Source organism: Pelodiscus sinensis, chromosome 4 (genome assembly GCF_052426305.1).
Source record: "Pelodiscus sinensis isolate ZL-2025 chromosome 4, ASM5242630v1, whole genome shotgun sequence".
Taxonomy (NCBI): domain Eukaryota; kingdom Metazoa; phylum Chordata; order Testudines; family Trionychidae; genus Pelodiscus; species Pelodiscus sinensis.
Genome location: NC_143055.1, coordinates 98,512,084 through 98,532,913, shown reverse-complemented (window position 1 = coordinate 98,532,913; position 20,830 = coordinate 98,512,084). Strand labels below are relative to the sequence as shown.

General features: G+C 38.9%; 1 protein-coding gene across 5 annotated transcripts in view; it reads left to right on the top strand.

Moving 5' to 3' along the window:
• AFG2A (AAA ATPase AFG2A) overlaps positions 1-20,830 on the top strand; it is a 291,912-nt gene that overhangs the window by 142,392 nt on the left and 128,690 nt on the right. The window contains exon 15 of one of the 5 annotated variants that reach the window (XM_075929855.2): positions 4,506-7,326. The exons of the other annotated variants lie outside the window; for them this stretch is intronic. Within the exon in view, the coding sequence (XP_075785970.2) occupies positions 4,506-4,526 (21 nt within the window). The 3' untranslated portion in view covers positions 4,527-7,326. Of the gene's footprint in view, positions 1-4,505; positions 7,327-20,830 lie in introns of those variants that run through there. 5 annotated transcript variants of the gene reach the window in all.

Here is a 20,830-nt window from a genome sequence, read left to right as displayed (position 1 = left end):
TGTGAAAATCACAGAGGTTAGGAGATGTGTACACACATCGTACTGGTTATGAATATCTTGCTGGTATGGCATATCTGCATTCTTGCACAGCTGATTGAAGGGCACACACGCTCATCCATTCATTCACTCCTTCAATAAGTATATAACCTTTTGTTAAGTAACTGAAGTCCTCAAGTCTTGATTTAAAGACCAAGTTAACAAAACTCTCCCATTTACTCTATTTCAAGCCATCAAGCGATCCATGCTACAGAGAAATAACCCCCTAGGGTTTCTGCCAGTCTGACTTAGAGGAAAACTGTATTAACAACTTTTAATTATTTTCATGATGCAATGTCACTTAGGCATATGTTTGAGTGTACACTGGGAATCACACACAAATGAAGGTGGAATGTAGTCCCACGTGTATCATATTATACATAAACCTCTGCCTAACTGAAACACCTTCCAAAATAGTGGGTAGATAATAGAATAATGCTTCCACATAAGTTTAGTATTAGGGTTGTATAATATGGGTCTCTCCTTTTTAAATTAGGAACAGTTCAAGCCATGAAAATAACAATGCAAGTACACAGTAGACCTGCCAAATTCCATTTATACATAGGCTTTGTCTACACTTAAAAGTTTAAAGCACAACCATAGCAGTGCTTTAAACTGAAAGTGTTGCCACATCTTTCCCAGCATCCTATGTAATTCCCTTCACCAGGGGAGTAGCTAACAGAGGTTGGAGCTGTAGCTTGGTTTACACTGACACTTTACAGTACTTAGGGTTGCCAGATGCTTTCAACAAAAATACCAGACACACTTGACGTTACATCACAATCCACATTACATCTTATTTAGAAAATACCGGACATTTATATTTTCTCAATTTGTTTCCCGAACAGAAAGCTCAAATACTGGACGGACCGATTCAAAACTGAACACCTGGCAACCCTAACAGTCTTCTTGCACTGGGGTGTGAAAAAACACACCTCATGAGCTAGAAAGTTATTGTTCTGTAAAGTGCAAGTATAGACTTAGCCGTAAAAGTAGCAATGAGGGAGTAACAGATTCTGTTGATGAATATGACCACCATTTGTTTTATGTTGCAAATGTTTTTCATTACTCTTTCTTAATACCTACTACATCATATGAGGTTTCTCTCCAGTATATACTTAGTGTGCACAGTTTTCCATGTAAATTATAGAGTGAAGGATAGTTTGCCTCTGCTTTATTCTACGTTTTGCAGGTGACTGGGTTTTCATTTTTCCTTATACATCATTGTTTAAATTCAACTTTTGACATTTTCTGTCCTAGAGCATTGCCTGTTGATAATTCAGTACTTCCATTAGCTTAAGGCCCAGCTAAGCAGATCCTGTTCTGTGTTAGTAAATGTCGTGCTTCTTGACAGATGTTTCAGTTAGAATCTGATGGATGTGACAACTACAGTATTAATGCTACAGTGATAAGAAAGAATCTCATATCTTGTCAGCTCTTGATAGACTCAAAGTTCATATCTCTCTTTCAGTGGAGCAAAACAGTACCTGTTCCCCATTTCTAGTCCTAAATAAGAATATTTTCTTAAAAAATAGATTAAAAAGCTGTAGACACCTTTATTACCCTTAGGAGGTTACTTAAATTACCTTTTGTGGAATTCGTAAACTAAAATGTAAAACTAAATTGAGTTTAAATTCCAACCATAATTTGCAATGAATGACGTACTTATTTCTATCATACAAAAGGTCAACTTCTTCTCTTTGTTTTAACCATGCTACCTTGCCAGCTCTGGTAGGTCTGCACAGTTGTAACTAATGACAAACCAGAATATGTTATCTTATCATCGGGGGCGGCAGCCCCGGGCCCCGTGCTTCAAAAAGCCCCGCGCATGCGCCGTGGCGCCACCGCGCATGGTGTCACTGCGCATGCGCCGTGGCAAAGGGGGGGCCCTGCGGAATTATGCTGCCCGGGGCCCCGCAAAATGGTCATCTGCCCCTGCTTATCATACTATGTGTAATTATCCCATGAGAAAGGACATCCATTCAGTTGTCTAAAAGTTTTTAAGCTGTAGTCCATGTTGCATGGTCCACTAGTGATCTGTGAAAACTGGTTGGTCTTCTGTTCGTGACTCTTGTCTTGTTGGTAGTTAACAGAAACAGGACAGATGGGTAGACGAAATAAAGGATTGGTCTACGCAGAGAAATGTACTGATATAATTATACTGCTATAGCTATATTGATAAAGCTTCCTGTTTGGACACTCTTATTTTGGACACACTTATTTTGGAATAAGTTGTCCACACAAGGAATTATACTGGTATAGCTATACCAGTGCAGTTATACAAATATAATTATGCCAGTAAATTTTCCCATAAAGACAAGGACAAAAATGAAGAGCTAAAATATACCATGATAAACTTTGGTGTACAAGGGCAAAATAATTATCAAAGCAAAGGCATTGAATCATGCATATTCTTTCCCAGTATCACTTTGTCACATAAGCAGCTGCTGTAGTTGTTACAGGTATGTTATATCACCATACATTGAAAAAAAAAGATCTTTTGTATCTCAAATACAAGGAGAGGAGTCTGCAATGATATATCTATTTACAGATGATAAGAACTACAGGGAAATATGAAAACCCCTGTCCACCTCAAGGTATTTCAGTAAGGGCTTGATTCAAAGCCCACTGAAGTAAGGGTTAAACCTTCCATTTGACTCTGGTTGGAGGCCAGTTGGATTCTAAATAACCAGCTTGCTGTTCACTTGTTATGATCGCTTTCTCTGGTAGGCAAGAGTATTAAACGGTAGGTGGTATGGAGTCTTCTTGGAGGATGGAGTTTGCTGAGAAGTGAGGAACACTTGTAGCATTACAATATGATAAATGTGATCATTAGGGATATTTTACTTTACTAGACTTTTCATAATCATCTTTCTCTACTTCTATTTTCAGGAAAGACCTATTCTTTGATGTAGATATCCTAATGTATGGAATTAAAGTTGAAATGGTCAACAGCTTTTATTTTTTTTCATGTGTCATTATATGTTCCATTCCAGTAGTACTGTTTTGGAATTTTACGAATAAGGGGTTGGCGTTCCAGAAACAGTCAGCATTGATGTAACCATGTCTATGAAGTCAACAATTAGGTCATGCCCAATTAGATCAGTGCTGAGCACTTCTGAAAATATCTTAATAATGCTGTCCTTTTCCATTTGGAAAATATTTTGTCTTCCCTTCATGTCTAAAATAATTTAAACCTAGAATAACATGTTTGCATTCTTGATTGTTCACTTGCCTTAAATAATGTCAAGTAATGTCAGTATAGCTTTGAAGTAAGGTTTGCCTGTTAATTTGTACTTCTCCCGTTAGATCTATATCAGCAAAATTAATATTAATACATTGCTTTCATGTTTTTTGTTGATTTTTAAATATCATACTCTTGCTCTTAAATGAGAATTGTTTGGATTCCCCAATATTTTGGCTTTTATTTAACACCCCCCCAAAAACCCAGGATCAATGAAGTCAGAATGTTGACTGTCATGGAAGGATTTTCAATGTTTATGTGACAAATTCAATTATATTTAAGAGATTAATTTTTGGAAGGCGTTTCACTGTTTAAAAAAGAGACTTCTTAAGTTGTTTATATTTGTCATACATGCCATGTGTGTGGAATGTTGTCCTTTCTTCTTAATTGTATTCTGTAGGTACGGGTTACATGTACCTTTTGACTATATCCTTTGGCATCCACAACTATAAACAAAGCTGCAGACTCTAATTGCCTCCCTTTTCCTACCAAAAATCTGATGTGTTTTTGAATTAAGTAAGTATTTCAGAGTTCTAACAGGGGTTGCCCATACTTTTAAATCTGAGTTATTTCCCTTAACCATCCTGGAGATTAAGATCTGAATTAACTCACACACATAGAAAGAGAGAGAAACCGTGAGAGAAACAGTTTTAATAGTTTGAATTAGTCCCTTTCCATGACACAGCTAAATAGTCCCAAGTGATCATTTTTCTATAATTAAAGGATTGAATTTAAAAAGAAGCTCTGTTAGGTCAGCAGTGGGAACATATAATCTGGAGCCTGTTAAACTCATTTCATGATGAGCCAGACCCACTTCCTCAGATCAAATTGTGGAAGAAATTTGGAAGAACACGGCTACATCTCTATTACTATTCATGATGAGGGCTGAGTTACCTTTCTGGTCAGAGTCCATGGGCTGGGATTGAAAAGCTCACAAGAAAGAGGCAAATATTAGTTTTGTCCAACTACAGAATGAATCTTTCAAGATAGTAAAGTTTTGTGGCATTTAAATACCAAGATTTTATTAACAAAGAAAATGCATCAATGAAACCTTCCATCTACTGTCAGTTAATGAATCCACTGTTGTCCCTCCGTGCTGTCCTCCCTACTTTTGCTTTCATACATCTGGGAAATTTCCCTACCCCCACTTTGTGAATCCTCCTTCCTTAACAGCACTTTGAGCATTTACCCTTTTTCTTTGTTGTCTCCACTCCCTCTTCTTTAGGAATTTGTTCCACTTTTCTGAACCCTCCCCCTGGAGAGGGAGCAGTTTAGAAGCAGCCTCTCTTCCTTTACCTGATCCTTTGGTGTCTAGCAATGGTGGCAGCGGAGAGGAGGAAGTTTGAAAGAAGTGGTGGCATGGGCCAGAGGGAGAAAAAGTTGTGTGTGTCAGGAGGGTGCTCATCAGTAATGCGGTTGGGAGGCTGGAAACAAAACTTCTTTGAGCCCCAATTCTGCACCATTGAGGCAAAGGTTGTACAAAAGGCCAATGCTAGGAAAATGGAGATGGCTGAGGACTCCAGACCCATGAATGAGCTCCATCCTCAGTTCCTCTCTCTCTGGCTGTGGTTCTTCCTGGCTCTTTGCAAATTACAGAGGAAACTTCAGGTCAGAGATGAGGATTTTGGACTCTGGGGTCAGATGCAGCTTCACAACTTACATGCTCTGCATATAAGTATTCAAGCAAGTTAAGCACATTCCAACCAGTAGAGGGGTATTGTGTCAATGTGCATGAACCAGTAGGGTGTACTGGGGATTGTGCGCCAGCTGTTAGTGTTGTATGTTCTTGTTCAGGAACTAAACCAGATTCCTCTCCCAGTATGAATAACAACATTAAACATCACAGGGAGAGTACAGTCGTATTGCACATCTTGGTTTGTTGGAAAGCGGTCGCCAAATTATACAGTTGTACATATCACAGGAGGTAAAACCATAGCTAACTACACCTTTAGAAGGATGTCAGAAGCAGAGTGACATGAATGTCTGCAGATTACAGATTTTGTATGTACAGTATGTGTGTTCCAAAGCCAGATTACATTCAGTATGGCTCAAAATTCCAACTCTAGAAAGTCTCCTCCTTACACCAGATGTAGCAATAGATTATTAACATATTTATAGTGAACAGGATATTGCAGTAGCAGTCACATCAGAATCCCATTGTTCTAGAGCCTTAAGCAACATACTAAATGATAGTCTGAGTGCCAAAGAGCAAATCCAATATACATTTTAACTGTTCAACTATTTTAACATTCAGGCTGATACATAAAGCCCTTTTATGAAGTTAACATTTGCCTCCACTGCAGTCCCAAAGTTTGCTGTCCAAATACAGACTAATAAATTGTTAAACAATTATTTTGTGTGTTTTTTTCCCCCGGGAAAAATTATTTTGTGTGTTTTTTTCACTCTGTCTTTAATTAATGTGTAATTCAACGTTACATTTCCCCCACTAATTCAGTACTTTCACTAACAACTGTATGTAGCGAGTTTTGCACTGATTGGCAGTTTAATACAAATATTTAAAACAATTTAAAAGTAGAGTCTCGTGTTAGATGTGTTACAGTATGCTGTCTAACTACATAAACAAGTTTATTATATCTTACCTATCCATGTCTGTCTGTATTTGTAAAACAACATGCTTGATGCTACTGCAACTTAGTGGCAGTTTGCCATGCATTCTTAGTTTTTCTTGGAACATTTGGTTTAGGAAGTGGACTAATTAGTACGTAAACATTGTGTAGCAGAAAAACTCCAATTAGTAGTGTTTGGCCTGACTTCAGTGATAAACAAAGTTAGATGCACGTCAGCGTTTGTCTTAACAGTTTATAAAATCCCTTTTGTGATTCAACGGGACAGTGCACACCAGATACATTAATTGCAGTAGTCAAGCCAGGAGAAAAAGCTTATTGTGTCAAACTTAATAGTCTGTGCTTGAAACATTCGCAAGCTAGTTTTGAAGGTTTCTAGTCATCTTAATTATTTTGAAGTACTAAATAACTCCTTCCAAGTGTGTCCTTCTCACCACGGTAAATGATTCTGCCTCTCTCTCATATTTTATTAAAGCCAAAGACCAACAGAAGTTTTTCAAACTAGACTTCAGATTGTTAATATGAATGTTAATATCACCATTATCATTTTTACCCATTGTTTTGACAGAGCCTAAAATTGTGCTGGATGCTTTACAGAGCAGGTAATACTAAGGTGCCTGTCCTTGGAGGGTCACAATCCTGGTTTAGATATGACAAAATAAATGATAATAAGCAGACGTGGTAATGTAAAACAGGGTTTATGGGAACTTTGTAAGGCTGCTCAGTTTAGATATCTGCCTCTCAATGATCGTTCATGAGGGGATTGATTATTACTCATTTTTAGTCTTGGTAGAATTCATTTTTTTTAAAATAATTTTGACACATAATTTCAGTGTTTATTTTTAAGCATTTTCTTATTTTCATTTTAAATGTTCAACGTTGCTCAGAATTATAGGACTTCTGCATTTTTTCCTGTTTTTATTGATTTACATTTTTCACAGTTGCGGAAAATTATGGGGGAATCTGACAACAGGGGAGTCAGATAGTAAGTATTTAATGATTGTCTACATTGAGATTCATAAAGAAAGGCTTTATAATAGTTAAAACACATAGTGAACATCATGTGTCAAACTATCAAAGATAAATATTCTTAAATCCAAACTGTAATACATTTTCAAATGGCATTTTACTTACTTTACCTATTTGTCAGTTTTGATTGTCAATGGCCTTTTTTATCAGAGTTGTGTGTATATATGATGAAACTTATGTTATTAATGTTGACAGATAAAAATGTAATCCTTCCAATTTTAGTATGGTTGTATTGTTGTTTTGTCATCAGTAATATAAGAAAGGGGAAACTAAGAGATGGTTGAAATGTTGCTTTCCTAGATTTTGAAAATTTAACAGATACACTTGGGCATTCTATAAAGCCCATTCTTTTTTCTCTATACTAAGGGCCTACGTCTACACTGGCCACAATTTCCGGAAAAGGGATGCAAAGCAGGTAAGTCAGGATAGGGAAATCCGCGGGGGATTTAAATAAATATGTCCGCCGCTTTTTTTCCGGCTTGGGGAAAAGCCGGAAAAAAAGCGTCTAGACTGGCACGATCCTCCGGAATAAAGCCCTTTTCTGGAGGATCTCTTATTCCTACTTCAAAAGGCAATTACACAGATGCCTAAAGGAATCTGAATACCCTTAATACTGCCTGTGGAGGGGATGCTTAAAGAAATGCTTGTCTCAGAGGAAAGCCTGTTATAGGTTGGACTTCTGTGGTCCAGCACCTTTGGGACCTGACCAGTCCCGGACGAGGGATTTTGCCAGACCAGGAGAGGTCATTTCTGGCCCTCCTTCAATAAGCCCCCTCCAGCCTTAGTTCCCCCCCCCCACCTGACTCCTCCCTCTTGCTGGCCCCCACTGGCCTCTTGGGCAGCCCCACTGCCTCCACATGTGCTGGGCTCCAGCTGCAGTGCCCAGCAGCCCCGCCGCCTCCACACGTGCTGGGCTCCAGCTGCCCTACTGAATAGCCCCATTACCATGCATTGGGCTCCCACTGGCCAGACTGGCTCCTAGGCGCTAGCTCTCTACGGGGACTTTCTGGTCCTGGAACATCTGTGGTCCTGCTGGACACCTTAGAGCAATCTAAAGACTGCTCTCAATAGAACTTTCACACAGTTGAACTGGAAATAGTGAAGCACAAAGCACACCCTGTTGGCACATCATTAACCACTCTGTGTACTTCCTGACCATTCTCTTCCTTACGGATCTGTTTGAAAGTCCACTGAAAAGTCAATGGAAAGAAGTGAAGAAGGATAATCTGCCAGATGGGGCATTAGATTTAGATAAAGAACTGGGTTCAATTTCTGAATCAATCACTTGCTTCCTGTATGACTTTGGACATGTCATTTAATCTATCCCGTGCCTCAGTTTCCTATTAAAACTTTGCTTCTTCACTGGAGTGTTAAGAGGATAAAGTCATTAATCACTGTGAGGCCTTCAAATGCTAGGGATAATGAGGATTAAATAGGTCCCTAACTAGATAAGCGTCAGTGGGTTATGTTATGGTTACACGCTTTGTATCCAGCTCATACATATACATAACCCAGATTTACTTTGGTATAAAGATATAGGCCAGTAATATGAAACAAAGTAGTTTGACAGATGAATGGAGAAGCCCTGCCATAGTACTTTCTCCCATGAACAAATTTAGGGTGATGAGTGACATAAATACCATATTACAGGCTCCAGGCCACCGGAACATCCTCCTTTACTAGACTGCTGCTCCAGGAGCCAGGTAGTCAGTTCTAGGATGGTAACATGGAAGTGTAAAGTTGTTATACCATACCTCTGGGCTATGTCTAGACTGGCATGATTTTCTGCAAATGCTTTTAATGGAAAAATTTTTCCGTTAAAAGCATTTGCGGAAAAGAGCGTCTAGATTGGCACGGACGCTTTTCCGCTTTTCCGTGCCAATCTAGACACGGTTTTGTGCAAGAAAGCCCCAATCGCCATTTTCGCGATCGGGGCTTTTTTGCGCAAAACAATACCACGTTGTCTACACTGGCCCTCTTGCGCAAAAGCATTTGCGCAAGAGGGTTTTTGCCCGAACGGGAGCAGCATAGCATTTCCGCAAGAACACTGACAATCTTACATGAGATCGTCAGTGTTCTTGCGGAAATTCAAGTGGCCAGTGTAGACAGCTGGCAAGTTTTTCCGCAAAAGCAAGTGCTTTTGCGGAAAAACTTGCCAGTCTAGACACAGCCCTGTAGTTTGGGAGAATGGATTGGGCTCTTACTTGTCAGTAAGTATTTTAGATGTGCCTGTTTGGAAAAAAACAGTATGGGTACACACTGTGAAAGAACAAATCTAAAGAGTCAGTTTACAGATTCTGAAATTACTCCATTTGATTTGCAGAATTCTTAACACTAAGGCAACTAAAATTAATGGCATAATTGCTTTGCTTTGTATTTCTTCCTGAGTAACAGAGTTGGCTGGACATTTTCTGATGGTGGTTTTTCCATCTGATTTGTAGAAACTGAACTTTTCCTTGGGAATTCATCTATTCTTTTTAGATGACAGTTCTGCTGACACCTGCCTGGTTGGTTCCCAAGTTCCTCTGCAGCCTACTGAGTGGGCTGTGATGGAGCAGGAGTTCCCAAGCTACCAGCTCCCAGGCAGCCCACTTGACCAGGCTCTCCAGAGGCGCACCTTCCACGTTTCCTTGCTTCGTGTTTGGCTGAAAGGATGGAAATTCCAGTTCCCGTCCAGCTCTGTGGCCTAGTTTAGGGATGGGATAAAGCAGTCAGCTGTCACTTTAGAATCATATAAGCTTTGTGTTTAGAAAAGATCTGAAGAGGTCATCTTGGGCAAGCCCTGCTCCAATCAAACCACCCTCAATTAAATTATTCCAACCAGGGCTTTGTCAAGATGGGCCTTAAAAATCTCTAAGCATAGAGATTCCAGCACCTCCCTAGATAACCCATTCCAGTGCTTCACTACCCTCCTAAGTGAAATAGTTTTTCATAGTATCCAACCTAGACTTTCAATTTGAGACCACTGCTTTTTATTCTGTCATATCCCCCTTCACTCTTTCGTGGACTAAGACCTTTTTCACTGTATAGCTGACGATTATCTTAGTTCCAAAACTACACCTCTAAATATCTTTTAATAGTTCAAAAGTTCAGATTACACATAATTACTTTATAACAAAACAAACAAAAGAGAGGTTTTCTTCAGACAGCGCATGGTCGGCCTATGGAACTCCTTGCCAGAGGAGGTAGTGAAGACCAGGAGTTTAACAGGGTTCAAGAAAGAAGTAGATAAATTCGTGGAGGTTAGGTCCATCAATGACTGTTAGCCAGAATGGGTAGGAATGGTGTTCGTATCCTCTGTCAGAGGCTGGGAAAGTGTGATAGGAGAGGATTCCCTGTTGTGTTCCCTCCCTCTGGGGCATCTGTCATTGGCCACTATCGCAAGACAGGATACTGAGCTAGATGGACCTCTGGTCTGACCCAATATGGCCGTTCTTATGTTCTAATATAATTTAAGAAATAGAATGAGATGGAAGAAAGAGTAATGTTTGTAGGCTAACCTTAAATACATAATTTTATTAAGGCTGCTTTTTCTTTGAAATCTTGGCCTAAAAATGTAGCATTTTCCTCAGGAGAACAAGCTACTGTGATTATAGCATGTTGCAGCTTGTTGAAATAAAACATGCCCACCAGTGTAAAATGAGAGCATTTATATTACATGTGGGAACATGACTTTTGCTTCAAACTGACAAAAGACCTTTGCTAGTTAAAAACAACTTAAAACTACAAGTAGCCCCACAAAATGCTATTTTTTAAGTAATTTACATAAAAAATATTATTCATTGAGAGCATCTTTTAAAAATTTGAAGTTCCTTGCAGCCACTTACTATTTGGCTGATATATCTGAACATTAAAGCTAATTATCTTGTGCCAGAAAAAAAAATCTTAATTTGCCATTCCCAGTAGCATTAGGTTCTTTTCTTCATCACAGATTTATCCAATTTGAAACAAATTGACACTCATGTATCTTTATATTTAATAGATATTTTGCCCCAACTTTTTATTCCTTTTATCTGTGATTCAGATCTCTCTTTCACTTATTCTAAGGGAAGTTTACTTTTCAGAGAGTTGAAACAGATGGCCAATTTATTTAAAAAAGGTGTCCTCCTTTCTTCTTGGTTCTTTCTCTCCTCTTCTTTTTTCCTCTTCCTGTTCCCTGTCAATGCCTATGTTGCAGCACCTTCACTCCTGCAGAAATTTTACCTCCACCCCGAATTCACGGGTACGTAGTAGTGTTCTGAATATTCACATTACTCAGTTTTCTTTGACTGCAGTGTTGTGGAAGGTAAAGAGTCGTAGGAGTCAGGAGGTCTTAATACTATTAAGATTCTGCCATAGACATGTTTTGCAGCCTTTAGCAAGTCACTTCATCTTTTTTTTTTCTGTTTCATTGACTATGAAATGTAGATGGTGATTTGCACTGCTACCTCATGTAGATGGGATAAGGATTAATTAGTCAATGTGTATACAGTCTTTTGCACAGATAAGCTACTGTTTACATGCTAAGAATTATTGGTCAAGATCCTTAGATTGTGTAAATGGCGTAATTCAAATTAATGAAATGTAGCTATGCTTACTTACACCCTGTGAAACTCTGGGTTCACAGTTTTATGTTATGGCCTTACATGAGTGTATGTTTTTATGGTATTTCTTGACATTTTAAAGTACAATGTAATGTACTTTTGTAAAATTAAAATTGATATGGGCAAAAATTTAACCAGCTTCCAAAAAAGTCAGTATTTTATACTTGGGTCATCAAAAATATATTTCATATTTGCAAATATATAGTCATCTGAAAGTGTAGCTGTGACATTTTTTTGAACAGTGTAAAATGCACTGGGGGAAAACAAACAAACAAACAAATATATATTTATATTCATATATAAAATAAAATGAATGAATGAATAATTACTGTCACAAAAACAGTGTTTTCACTTTGTATATGTGGCAGGTTCTAAAATCTTCCTGTATCACTTATAGTATCCAGCTAGGATATTTTTAAAAGGAGAAAACCCAATGTTTGTTTCTATAGTTTCTGGAAGTTGGAGTGCGGCAAGGCCCCGTGGCTTAAAATGATTTTCATTAATTCAGGGTAAGGATGTTAAAATGCGATTATCTGGTTACTCGTAGAGTCGATACAATTTGTACTGATTATATAATTAGCCAGTAAGCACCTCTGTAGAGCCGTAGTGGGGGTAGCTCCAAGAGCCGACTCAAGATGGGACTGAGCAGTCGTGGCTTGTGCTGGCTCTGGAACCACCCGCACTGTGGCTCTGCAGAGGCGCTTACTGGCTAATTATATAATCAATACAAATTGCATCGACTCTACGATTAACCAGATAATCGCATTTTAACATCCTTACCCTGAGTCCAGCAGCCCCTGTTCGAGGCCAGCCCTGGTTGCCCTGATCAGGGCTGGTGCCAGAACAGCCCATGCCTGCAGCCAGCTCTGGCCGCCAGTGTTGCTTGGTGGCAGCAGTCCCTGTCTGTAGGGGGGCCGAGCTCCCTGCTGGGACTCCTGCGGACAAGGGCTGCTTTGCAGCAGCATTCTCTATCGCCCCTCTGCTGCTTTTAAGCCAGCTCCCCCCAGCACCAGCTCCTGTCCCTTCCCCCCTTCTCCTCCCCCGCTTTGCTGCCTCTCTCTAGTAGAGTCGACTAGTTGCTTACATCCCTAATACAGGGCACACATTTTGATTCAAAGAATCTCAACACTGCCACTATAAAAATAGTTCCAGCACCTCCTCTGTTTCTGAAGTTTTAAAAGCTTTTATAAACTCAGAAAGGAATAATTGAACATAAATAAGTGAGTGTTATTTTTGCCAATATAAATGTGGCTTTTAAATCTTCAGAAATGTCCGAAGGAAATTCTAAGTAGAACAACCAAGTTAATTTCCCTTTTGAAGCTTCAAAATGTTTTAGCTGCAAAAGTTCTATTCCAGTAAATTAGAAATCTTGCATAAAATAAATATTTATACAAGTTGATAAAGTATCTCCATGCTAACATATAGGACTTACTGTAGTTTACAAAAACATGACTTATCTGTTGGATACAAATCAGTTTTCCTATTCTGTGTAAGTCTTTCTAGACATCTTAAAGGGCTGATGATGCCATACACTGATAAAGACATATTCTTGAGGTTGCATTTGTGTCACTGGAACTCCTGATTTCTTTACAGAGAGGAAGCAAGACAGAGCATGTTCTATACATACACACGTAGTAAATGTCAGTCTGGTTTATTCTCCGAACATGAGTGAGATTGGACATTATATAAAATGCAAGTTAGAATAAATATTCTTGCCAGTGCAATATTATCATAGCTGATGAAAAGTGTCTTGGTCATGAAAGTCCTTGAGGAACTGTATATGAAATAGCAGAGTCATTTGTAATACAGCCGCTCCCCGAGTTATGAACAAGTTACGGACCAACACTTGGTCTGTAACTCGAAGTGTTCGTAACTCGGATCCCTTAGAGTTACATGGCGACTGCGCTGTTCGTAACTCGGATCCGCATTTACTACAGCTTTGGTCATAAGTGCGGATGGTCATAAGTGGAGGTGGTCATAATTTGGGGAGTTGCTGTACCTGCTCTTTCAAGCTATGTCTGCACGGGACAGTTATTTCAGAATAAGCTATTCTGGAGTAGTTATTCCAAAATAGCTTATTTCAAAATAGCACATCTACACTTCAGGGAAGCCTCAAAATTAACTCAAAGCAGACTTCCCTAATGTAAATGTGCTATCTTGATTTAGAGCCCCAGAAGGAATAACTTAGAATGGCCCTAGTGAGGGGCTATTTTGAAATAGCAGAAGTGGAGCATCTACTCACGCCTTATTTCAAAATAGCTATTTCAGAATAGGCATTATTCTTCATAGAATGAGATTTATAGAAGTCAGAATAAGCCGTCCATTATTTCAAAATTATTTCAAAATAACGGAATTGCTGTGTAGACGCTCACATAGTTATTAGGAATAACAGCTGTTGTTCTGAAATAACTTTGTTGTGTAGACACACCCTCAGTGATTTTAGAGGTAAATTATGGAATTAACTGGAATTTTTAAAATGCCCTTTTTTACCATTTTGGTAAGAACTGACATGTTTTCTTCCCTGTTTAGGGTAGGCAGAACATATATATTTCTTGGAAATAGGCAGGACTTGTCTTGATGTCAGGAAGTATGGAGGTGTTTGCTATTGACGTGTCTGATGTTTTTATCAATTGTGAGGCCAAAGTACAATTTTTTTTAATCTGGGTAAAATGAACTGAATGAACTATATATACTTTTGGCAAGAGAGGTGGAAATATTGTATTCTGTTTCTTATGCTCCTAACAGTCCCAGCCATAAATCCCAGCCCCTGAAAGATTCTGATCAGAGTACTTCATATAAGGTGGTTAAAACCTGAACTGAATTGTTCCCCAAAAGCCATGTGTTTTGTTCCACCATCTCAGCAGTTGTACTAGAAAGTTTTCGTTCCAGTTATTCTGGCTCAAGAAAATCTCCCAATTTATCCTTTATGGGCTTTGTAATGCTAATTTATGAAAGAAGAGAGGCTAGAAAAGAAAACCAAAATGGTTTGTCTAAAAATACTGAAATGAATTGACCTCTTAGCACAATTTGTCCTGTGTATCTGCAAATCCAACCTGTAGTGGGATTTTTCACACTCACCTCTACTTTACTGAGATTTCTGCTATAGAGATGTTAGAAGTATCAGTCAGCTATTTTCTGTGTAATGGTTAAAGTACATCTGCTAGAATATGAAATACAACGGGTCACTAAGTGTCAGAATTTTTTTCATATCCTGTTCTGTGCTAGTGTTATTGTTTCCTTGAAGTTTGTTTTCCTGATTCTGCCAAGTCCCTGGAGGTGCTCCTTTACTTCAGTTTTGGCTAGATTCAGATACAGTTAGTCATGTTAAAAAGTATCTTACTCCATAGAAAGTAATGGGATTTTTTAGGGAGTAAAGTGTTACTCACTATGAATAAATGCCCCCAGCACTTTGTAGAACTGAACCCTAACTGTGGGAAGTTATTGAACAACAAAGGCAAAGAAAGATGTAGCCAAAGGTAATAATTAATTTCGCTGTTGTATTTTGGCAATTTAAGTTGATACTTGTATTTCCAACTGGGTAAGTTTGGATGTTTTGAATAGTTTATTATAGTTCATTATTATTTTATTCTAAAAATATGATCTTCTTTAAACAGTCGAGGGCAAATGTATATACAGGAAGTCCCCGGGTTACATGGATCCGACTTACATCGGATCCCTACTTACAAACGGGGTGAGGCAACCCCGCACTAGCTGCTTCCCCCCAGCAGACCAGGGAGACGTGAAGCTAGCGCCCGCCCCAGCAGACCAGGGAGACGCGGAGCGGCTTTTCTCAGCAGACACCTCAGCTTGAGAATAAAGGACTGAGGGAAGTGAGGTGTGGGAGAATAAAACTGAGCTCTGGAGAAATGTTTGGCTAGTGTTTCCCCTACAATATGTACCAGTTCCGACTTACATACAAATTCAACTTAAGAACAAACCTCCAGTCCCTATCTTGTAGGTAACCCGGGGACTGCCTGTATGTCTTGGAGATAGGCAGAGCTTATCTTGATGTCGGGGGGGGGGGGGGGGGGGCGGCGGAGGGATGCTGTTGACATAGCTGATGTTTTTATCAATTGTGAGGCCAAAATACAATGTGCCCTACGGCTGAATTTAGACGTAGAACTCCTACAATATTAAACGTTGCCTTAATTTGGGATATCGTTCCCTTTTGAAGGTAGTTATATTGCAGTGTGTTATGCATTTATGTGCTCTGGAACCATACTTTTTGTACTACCAGTCTACTTTGTTCAGTCAATCAGGATGTTAAAAGCCCCCTTGTTTTCATGGGTGTTGGTTGGTTGTTCAGCCAACACTGGTTTCCTTTCTCAATTTCAGTCTTTTATTTTACCAGCTCCACTTTATAGAACCACCTTAGCCACAACTTCCTTGATTGATGCCAGTATACTCAAAGGATTCAATACACTCAAAATATGTGAATAATGTTTCCATTGGAATGAGTACTTGCCAGCCTTGAGGTTGTGTAGTCAAATGGGACTAAATGAGTGACGTAAGGGAGTAATTTGTAGCTAACATTATGAATAAGAAAAACCTTTTTATTACTTCTATTTCTCTCTGGGGGCAGCTTCCCAATTCTCCCCCCTGCTCTTCCCCACCATCAACCTATACTTTCTGTTTTTAAAAGTATGTGCATGTGTGTATATATAAATGCAAATCTATTATTGTCATACTGTTTATATGTGTGTGCATTTCCTACCAGTGGTCGCTAAGATTGTTTCTTCCTTAGGCATGATATGTTTCCTGGAGTGATGCTAAGGAACAAAGCCTTTGTTTATATAAAAGCCAACTTGACCCAGAAAAAGCAGCTAATTAACTAATTCAGGCAGAGAGTCGGGAAGGTAATTTGTAGATATAAAGTGGATCTGCTCCTTTTTAAAGCATGACTGTAAATGTTCATGATAAAATGTACACAATTAGCAGTGTTAGAACTGCTACAATTGAAACAAACTACTACCTGCCCCAAATCTAATTTTAATTTAGCTCTGTACGATGATGATGTTGTTTCCATATGTTTTCTTCCCCTTAGGTTTATCAAAGTCCTACTACCTTGATATGATGACAGGAGAGGATCTTTTTCAGTGCCCAGAGCAGGAAACTTAGGTTCTTATTGATTCTTCTGAAAAATTTTCATAGAGCTCTAAGGATGGGATATAAGATGTCCTGTCTCAGTAAATGCCTTGAGTAAATCAAGCCCTCTCGCATTAGTATCTTTGATATTGGTATATTCATTGTGGGCTGGTATGGTTCCTCCTTCCGGCACAGAAGGAATTACTGCAGCTTGCCATTGCAAATGTAATTGGAAGATTTTATTAGCATTTTTGTAGATCAAGGATAGGCAAATATCAGCCTGCAGGCTGGTTTGGTTTCCCAGGGTAAGCCTCTGGTGGGCAGCCACCACTATATTTACTTGCGCCTTTGCAGATGCAAGCGATTGCAGTTCCCATTCGCCACAGTTCCCAGCCAATGGGAACTGCGGGAAGCGGTGCCCCACTCTGCGTTGCTTCCTGTAGCTCCCATTGGCCAGCAGTACTCTAAATTGTTGATGATGGAATGTAAGATAAATATATATAGGCAAGGAAAATGTGAAGAATTCAAAGTATGTTTGCAAATGTGTGTATTATTAAAATCTTGGGTATTTGGTAATTCTGATAGTCTTGAAGAATGTGAAAAGTATAAAAAAATTGTACCATTTACTGCAAAAAATTATATTCGGTGAGAGATGAAGTAATTTGATGTGTGATGGTAATCATGGTGCTATATTTTATGTGGTGTCCCATTCCTGGGCACAACTGCTTTAGCAAATCTCCATGACACTTACATTGTCATTTTAACTTTGTAGGTTTATGGTCTTTTGTGTGAAAGTATCAGATTATAAATAGAAGAGAAAAGAAGCTCAGGACAAGAACCCATATTTGTGAATTAAATTTCAGAATACATATTGAAACATCCCTGATGGTATCATTCTGTTGCTATCAAATATTCAAGCATTCATGAAGCATAACTTAGCATAAATATTCTCCCTTCCTGCGTATTACTGCACCATGCTTCACCAAACAGAAAGGTAACTGAAGTTTTGCACTTGTGCTTGCTCTCTCTCTCTCTCTCTCTCTCTCTCTCATTCATATTATTACAGCTCTATTCTACGCTTCAATGCAGGGAGATTGCTGAACCAAAATTGTTACCATGACTAATCAAAATGTCAAGAATTCTCTCAGGCCTCCTTGGGTGAACCAGATTTCCCAAAGAAATAGTCAAATTCATGGCCAGAATGTACAGATATTGATTCTGCCACTTCACTTTAAACTTACACTTAATTCAACAGGGGAGTTAAGGGCTATCAGTCTAGTAAGGAAGGGAAGTATTGACCTGTTACCCATGTCCCTAGCCACAGTGTCATTCTGTATGTTGTTCTTAATCCTAAACTTATTAGAAGTGGTGGTGCTTGATCACAAGTAGCAGAAACACGTCAAGTGAGGCTCCAGTGCCAGTGCCTAATTCTAGCAGGAGAGACTTGTTGTAGGAGAGAGCTAAAATGTTTGAAAGGAGATGGTGATTAAAATGTGTTCTATAGAAAGCATATGCAATTTGCAGCTTGGAGCTAAAAAAAAAAAAAGATAGAAAATACAAGAAATGTAAGTTCTTTCAGTCTGATTTTTTTTAAAGTAAATTTATTATCCCATGGTATTTATCTGGATCTTAACACCAAAGGTGATACATTGCCAATCTGCAATTATTATTTTGTAGTCTTTTTGCAGTCCTAAGAGTTGCATCATTTTCTTCCTGTTGCTTTAGCACCTGGGAGTTCAGTCTCAATGACATTTTCCAGCAGATGTGACTATCACTGCTTGTTTATTTTTAGCAGGGGATTGTGCACCTTGATCTCGGTGGGAAGCTTCCTGTCTGCATTGTCTTTTACAGCTGGTTGTAAAGGCAAGTGGCTCATAATGACCTGCCCTCATTTCCTCTCATTGGTTCCAAGAGACACAGGAATGTCATCATCAAATGTTATAATTTACTCAGGGACTTTCCAGCAAGGACCTCACAGGTTTAGTCTTTTCAAAAGCTGTTTATTCAACAAGGTAATAGTGTTGATAGTTTGGATGTTGGGGCCAGGGCGTCTCATATCTTGGTCAGATTTATCAACAGAACAGCCTTCTCTCTTGTATTAGAGGAAAAGATGGTTCTGTATTTTTCACTATGGCGTATCGATTGCCACTGAACAGCAGTAATTTAATTCTGACAATTCTGTGTAATACAATAACAAGCATTATAAAAAAATCCTGGTTTTAATGCTTGGTTCTACTTCTTAAATTTCTCCAAAAAATTACCACTTCAAGATGTGTTAAGAAGTCGTACAGTTGTTTTCCTCTTTTAAACACATACCTGTTACAACTAAACTGTTTCTAAATTCTCTTGTAATGCTGATGTGATAGACTTTAAAAGTGGTAGACTTTAAAATACTTCCTTTGTGTCTGTGTGTATAAATATTATATTTGTGCATATGTGCACCTGGTAGTTTATGTTGCATAATTAGTTTTAAAAGAATCTCATTTCAGTACTAGTACTTTCTCTGACCTCTTGTCTGATTTTTTTTTCCTATTTTTACATAAAGAACAATAGGCATATTTCCATCTGTCCTGGGTTTTGGAAGCTAGGTATGGTAGTCCAAATGACTGTCAGATTTAATGGATATGATTTTTGGAAAACAGCAATAACTAGGGAGTCATTTCATCTTTACTTATATAGCTCATTTTGTCATGATAATGGGCAAGGAGTCTAGTTTGTCAAAAACTCCCACGTGAAAAATGCTGGGCTAATTGCAGGCAGACAGGCAGCTCTCTCTCTCTCTCTCTCTCTCTCTCTCTCTCTCTCTCTCTCTCTCTCTGGGTATGTCTACACTACCCCGCTAGTTCGAACTAGCGGGGGTAATGTAGTCATCCGCAGTTGCAAATGAAGCCCGGGATTTGAATTTCCCGGACTTCATTTGCATGAAGCCGGCCGGTGCCATTTTTAAATGCCGGCTAGTTCGGACCCCGTGCCGCGCGGCTACACGTGGAACGAGGCGTACAGCTAGTTCGGATTAGAAGCCTAATCCGAACAAGCTAGTCCGTGCCGCGTGTAGCCGCGTGGCACGGGGTCCGAACTAGCCGGCTTTTAAAAATGGCACCGGCCGGCTTCATGCAAATGAAGTCTGGGAAATTCAAATCCCAGGCTTCATTTGCAACTGCGGATGACTACATTACCCCCGCTAGTTAGAACTAGCAGGGTAGTGTAGACATACCCTCTCTCTCTCTCAAGCCACTGCAAAGGCCTTCCACACCAGAGATCTACAGATTATACTTTGTTTACACCAGCATTCTAGAATTTTAGAAGACAGCAGTTTGTGAGGGTCACATTTTTAGCTCTCCCTTTGTTGATGTGGAAAAGAACATTAGCATCTTTACATTTTATTGTCCCCTAGGATTGCCTCATGCACCTCAAACAATCAAAATTGTAACCGATATTGGCTATATTTGTTGATATCTGATCAAGTTACTTGTAAATATTGGCCCTATTTCATTCTTTCAGAGTCTTTCCCAGCATATAAGGAAAGCTGACCTTTCTGTCTGAATGATGTTGTAATAGTCCAGAGAGCATTGGTGGCATCCTTTTTGGCCAGGCTGATAACTTGTTTTTCCCATTTCATAGATAGAGAACTGAGGTACCAAGAGACTAAGTGATTATCCAACATAATACAGGAATGTTTTGTCTGAGTAGGTTCTCCTAATTACCAGTCATCCTAGTCACTGGGCCATCTCCCCCATTTCTGAATTCTATCTAATAGACTGTCAGCTACATCAGAACATCATAGCTAATTTTATATTCTCTTTCCAGTATGATTTTTATTCTTGACATTCTTGAACCATGAAGGAAAATGACAGCACTTTACTACTCCTGTGAATTCTTCAAAATCTATTTTTCATTCAATGTGTGTTTCAAGAATTTGATTCTTTTTATATTTCCCCCAATTTTAAGGCCTAAATGCTACCCTTGGGTGCACACGTGTGGCTCCTATTGATTTCATCTGGAGCTATGCATTCTTCAAGGGCAGAATTGGATAGCCCCAAGATTTAATCTCTTAATCCCATTAATTTAACTGGATATTTACTTTTAACAACCAAAAGCTTAAATGAAATAATTTGGTGTTTAAACTAATCTAAAGTGCTTTCAACTAAAAGTTTTATTGTTTAGTATCCTAAGAATATGGAAATCAATGTGGAGTTTATCCTTCCATGACACTTTTTTTATTGTACTCTAGAATAGCTACTTACCTGGCATTTTCCTACACTTGAAAA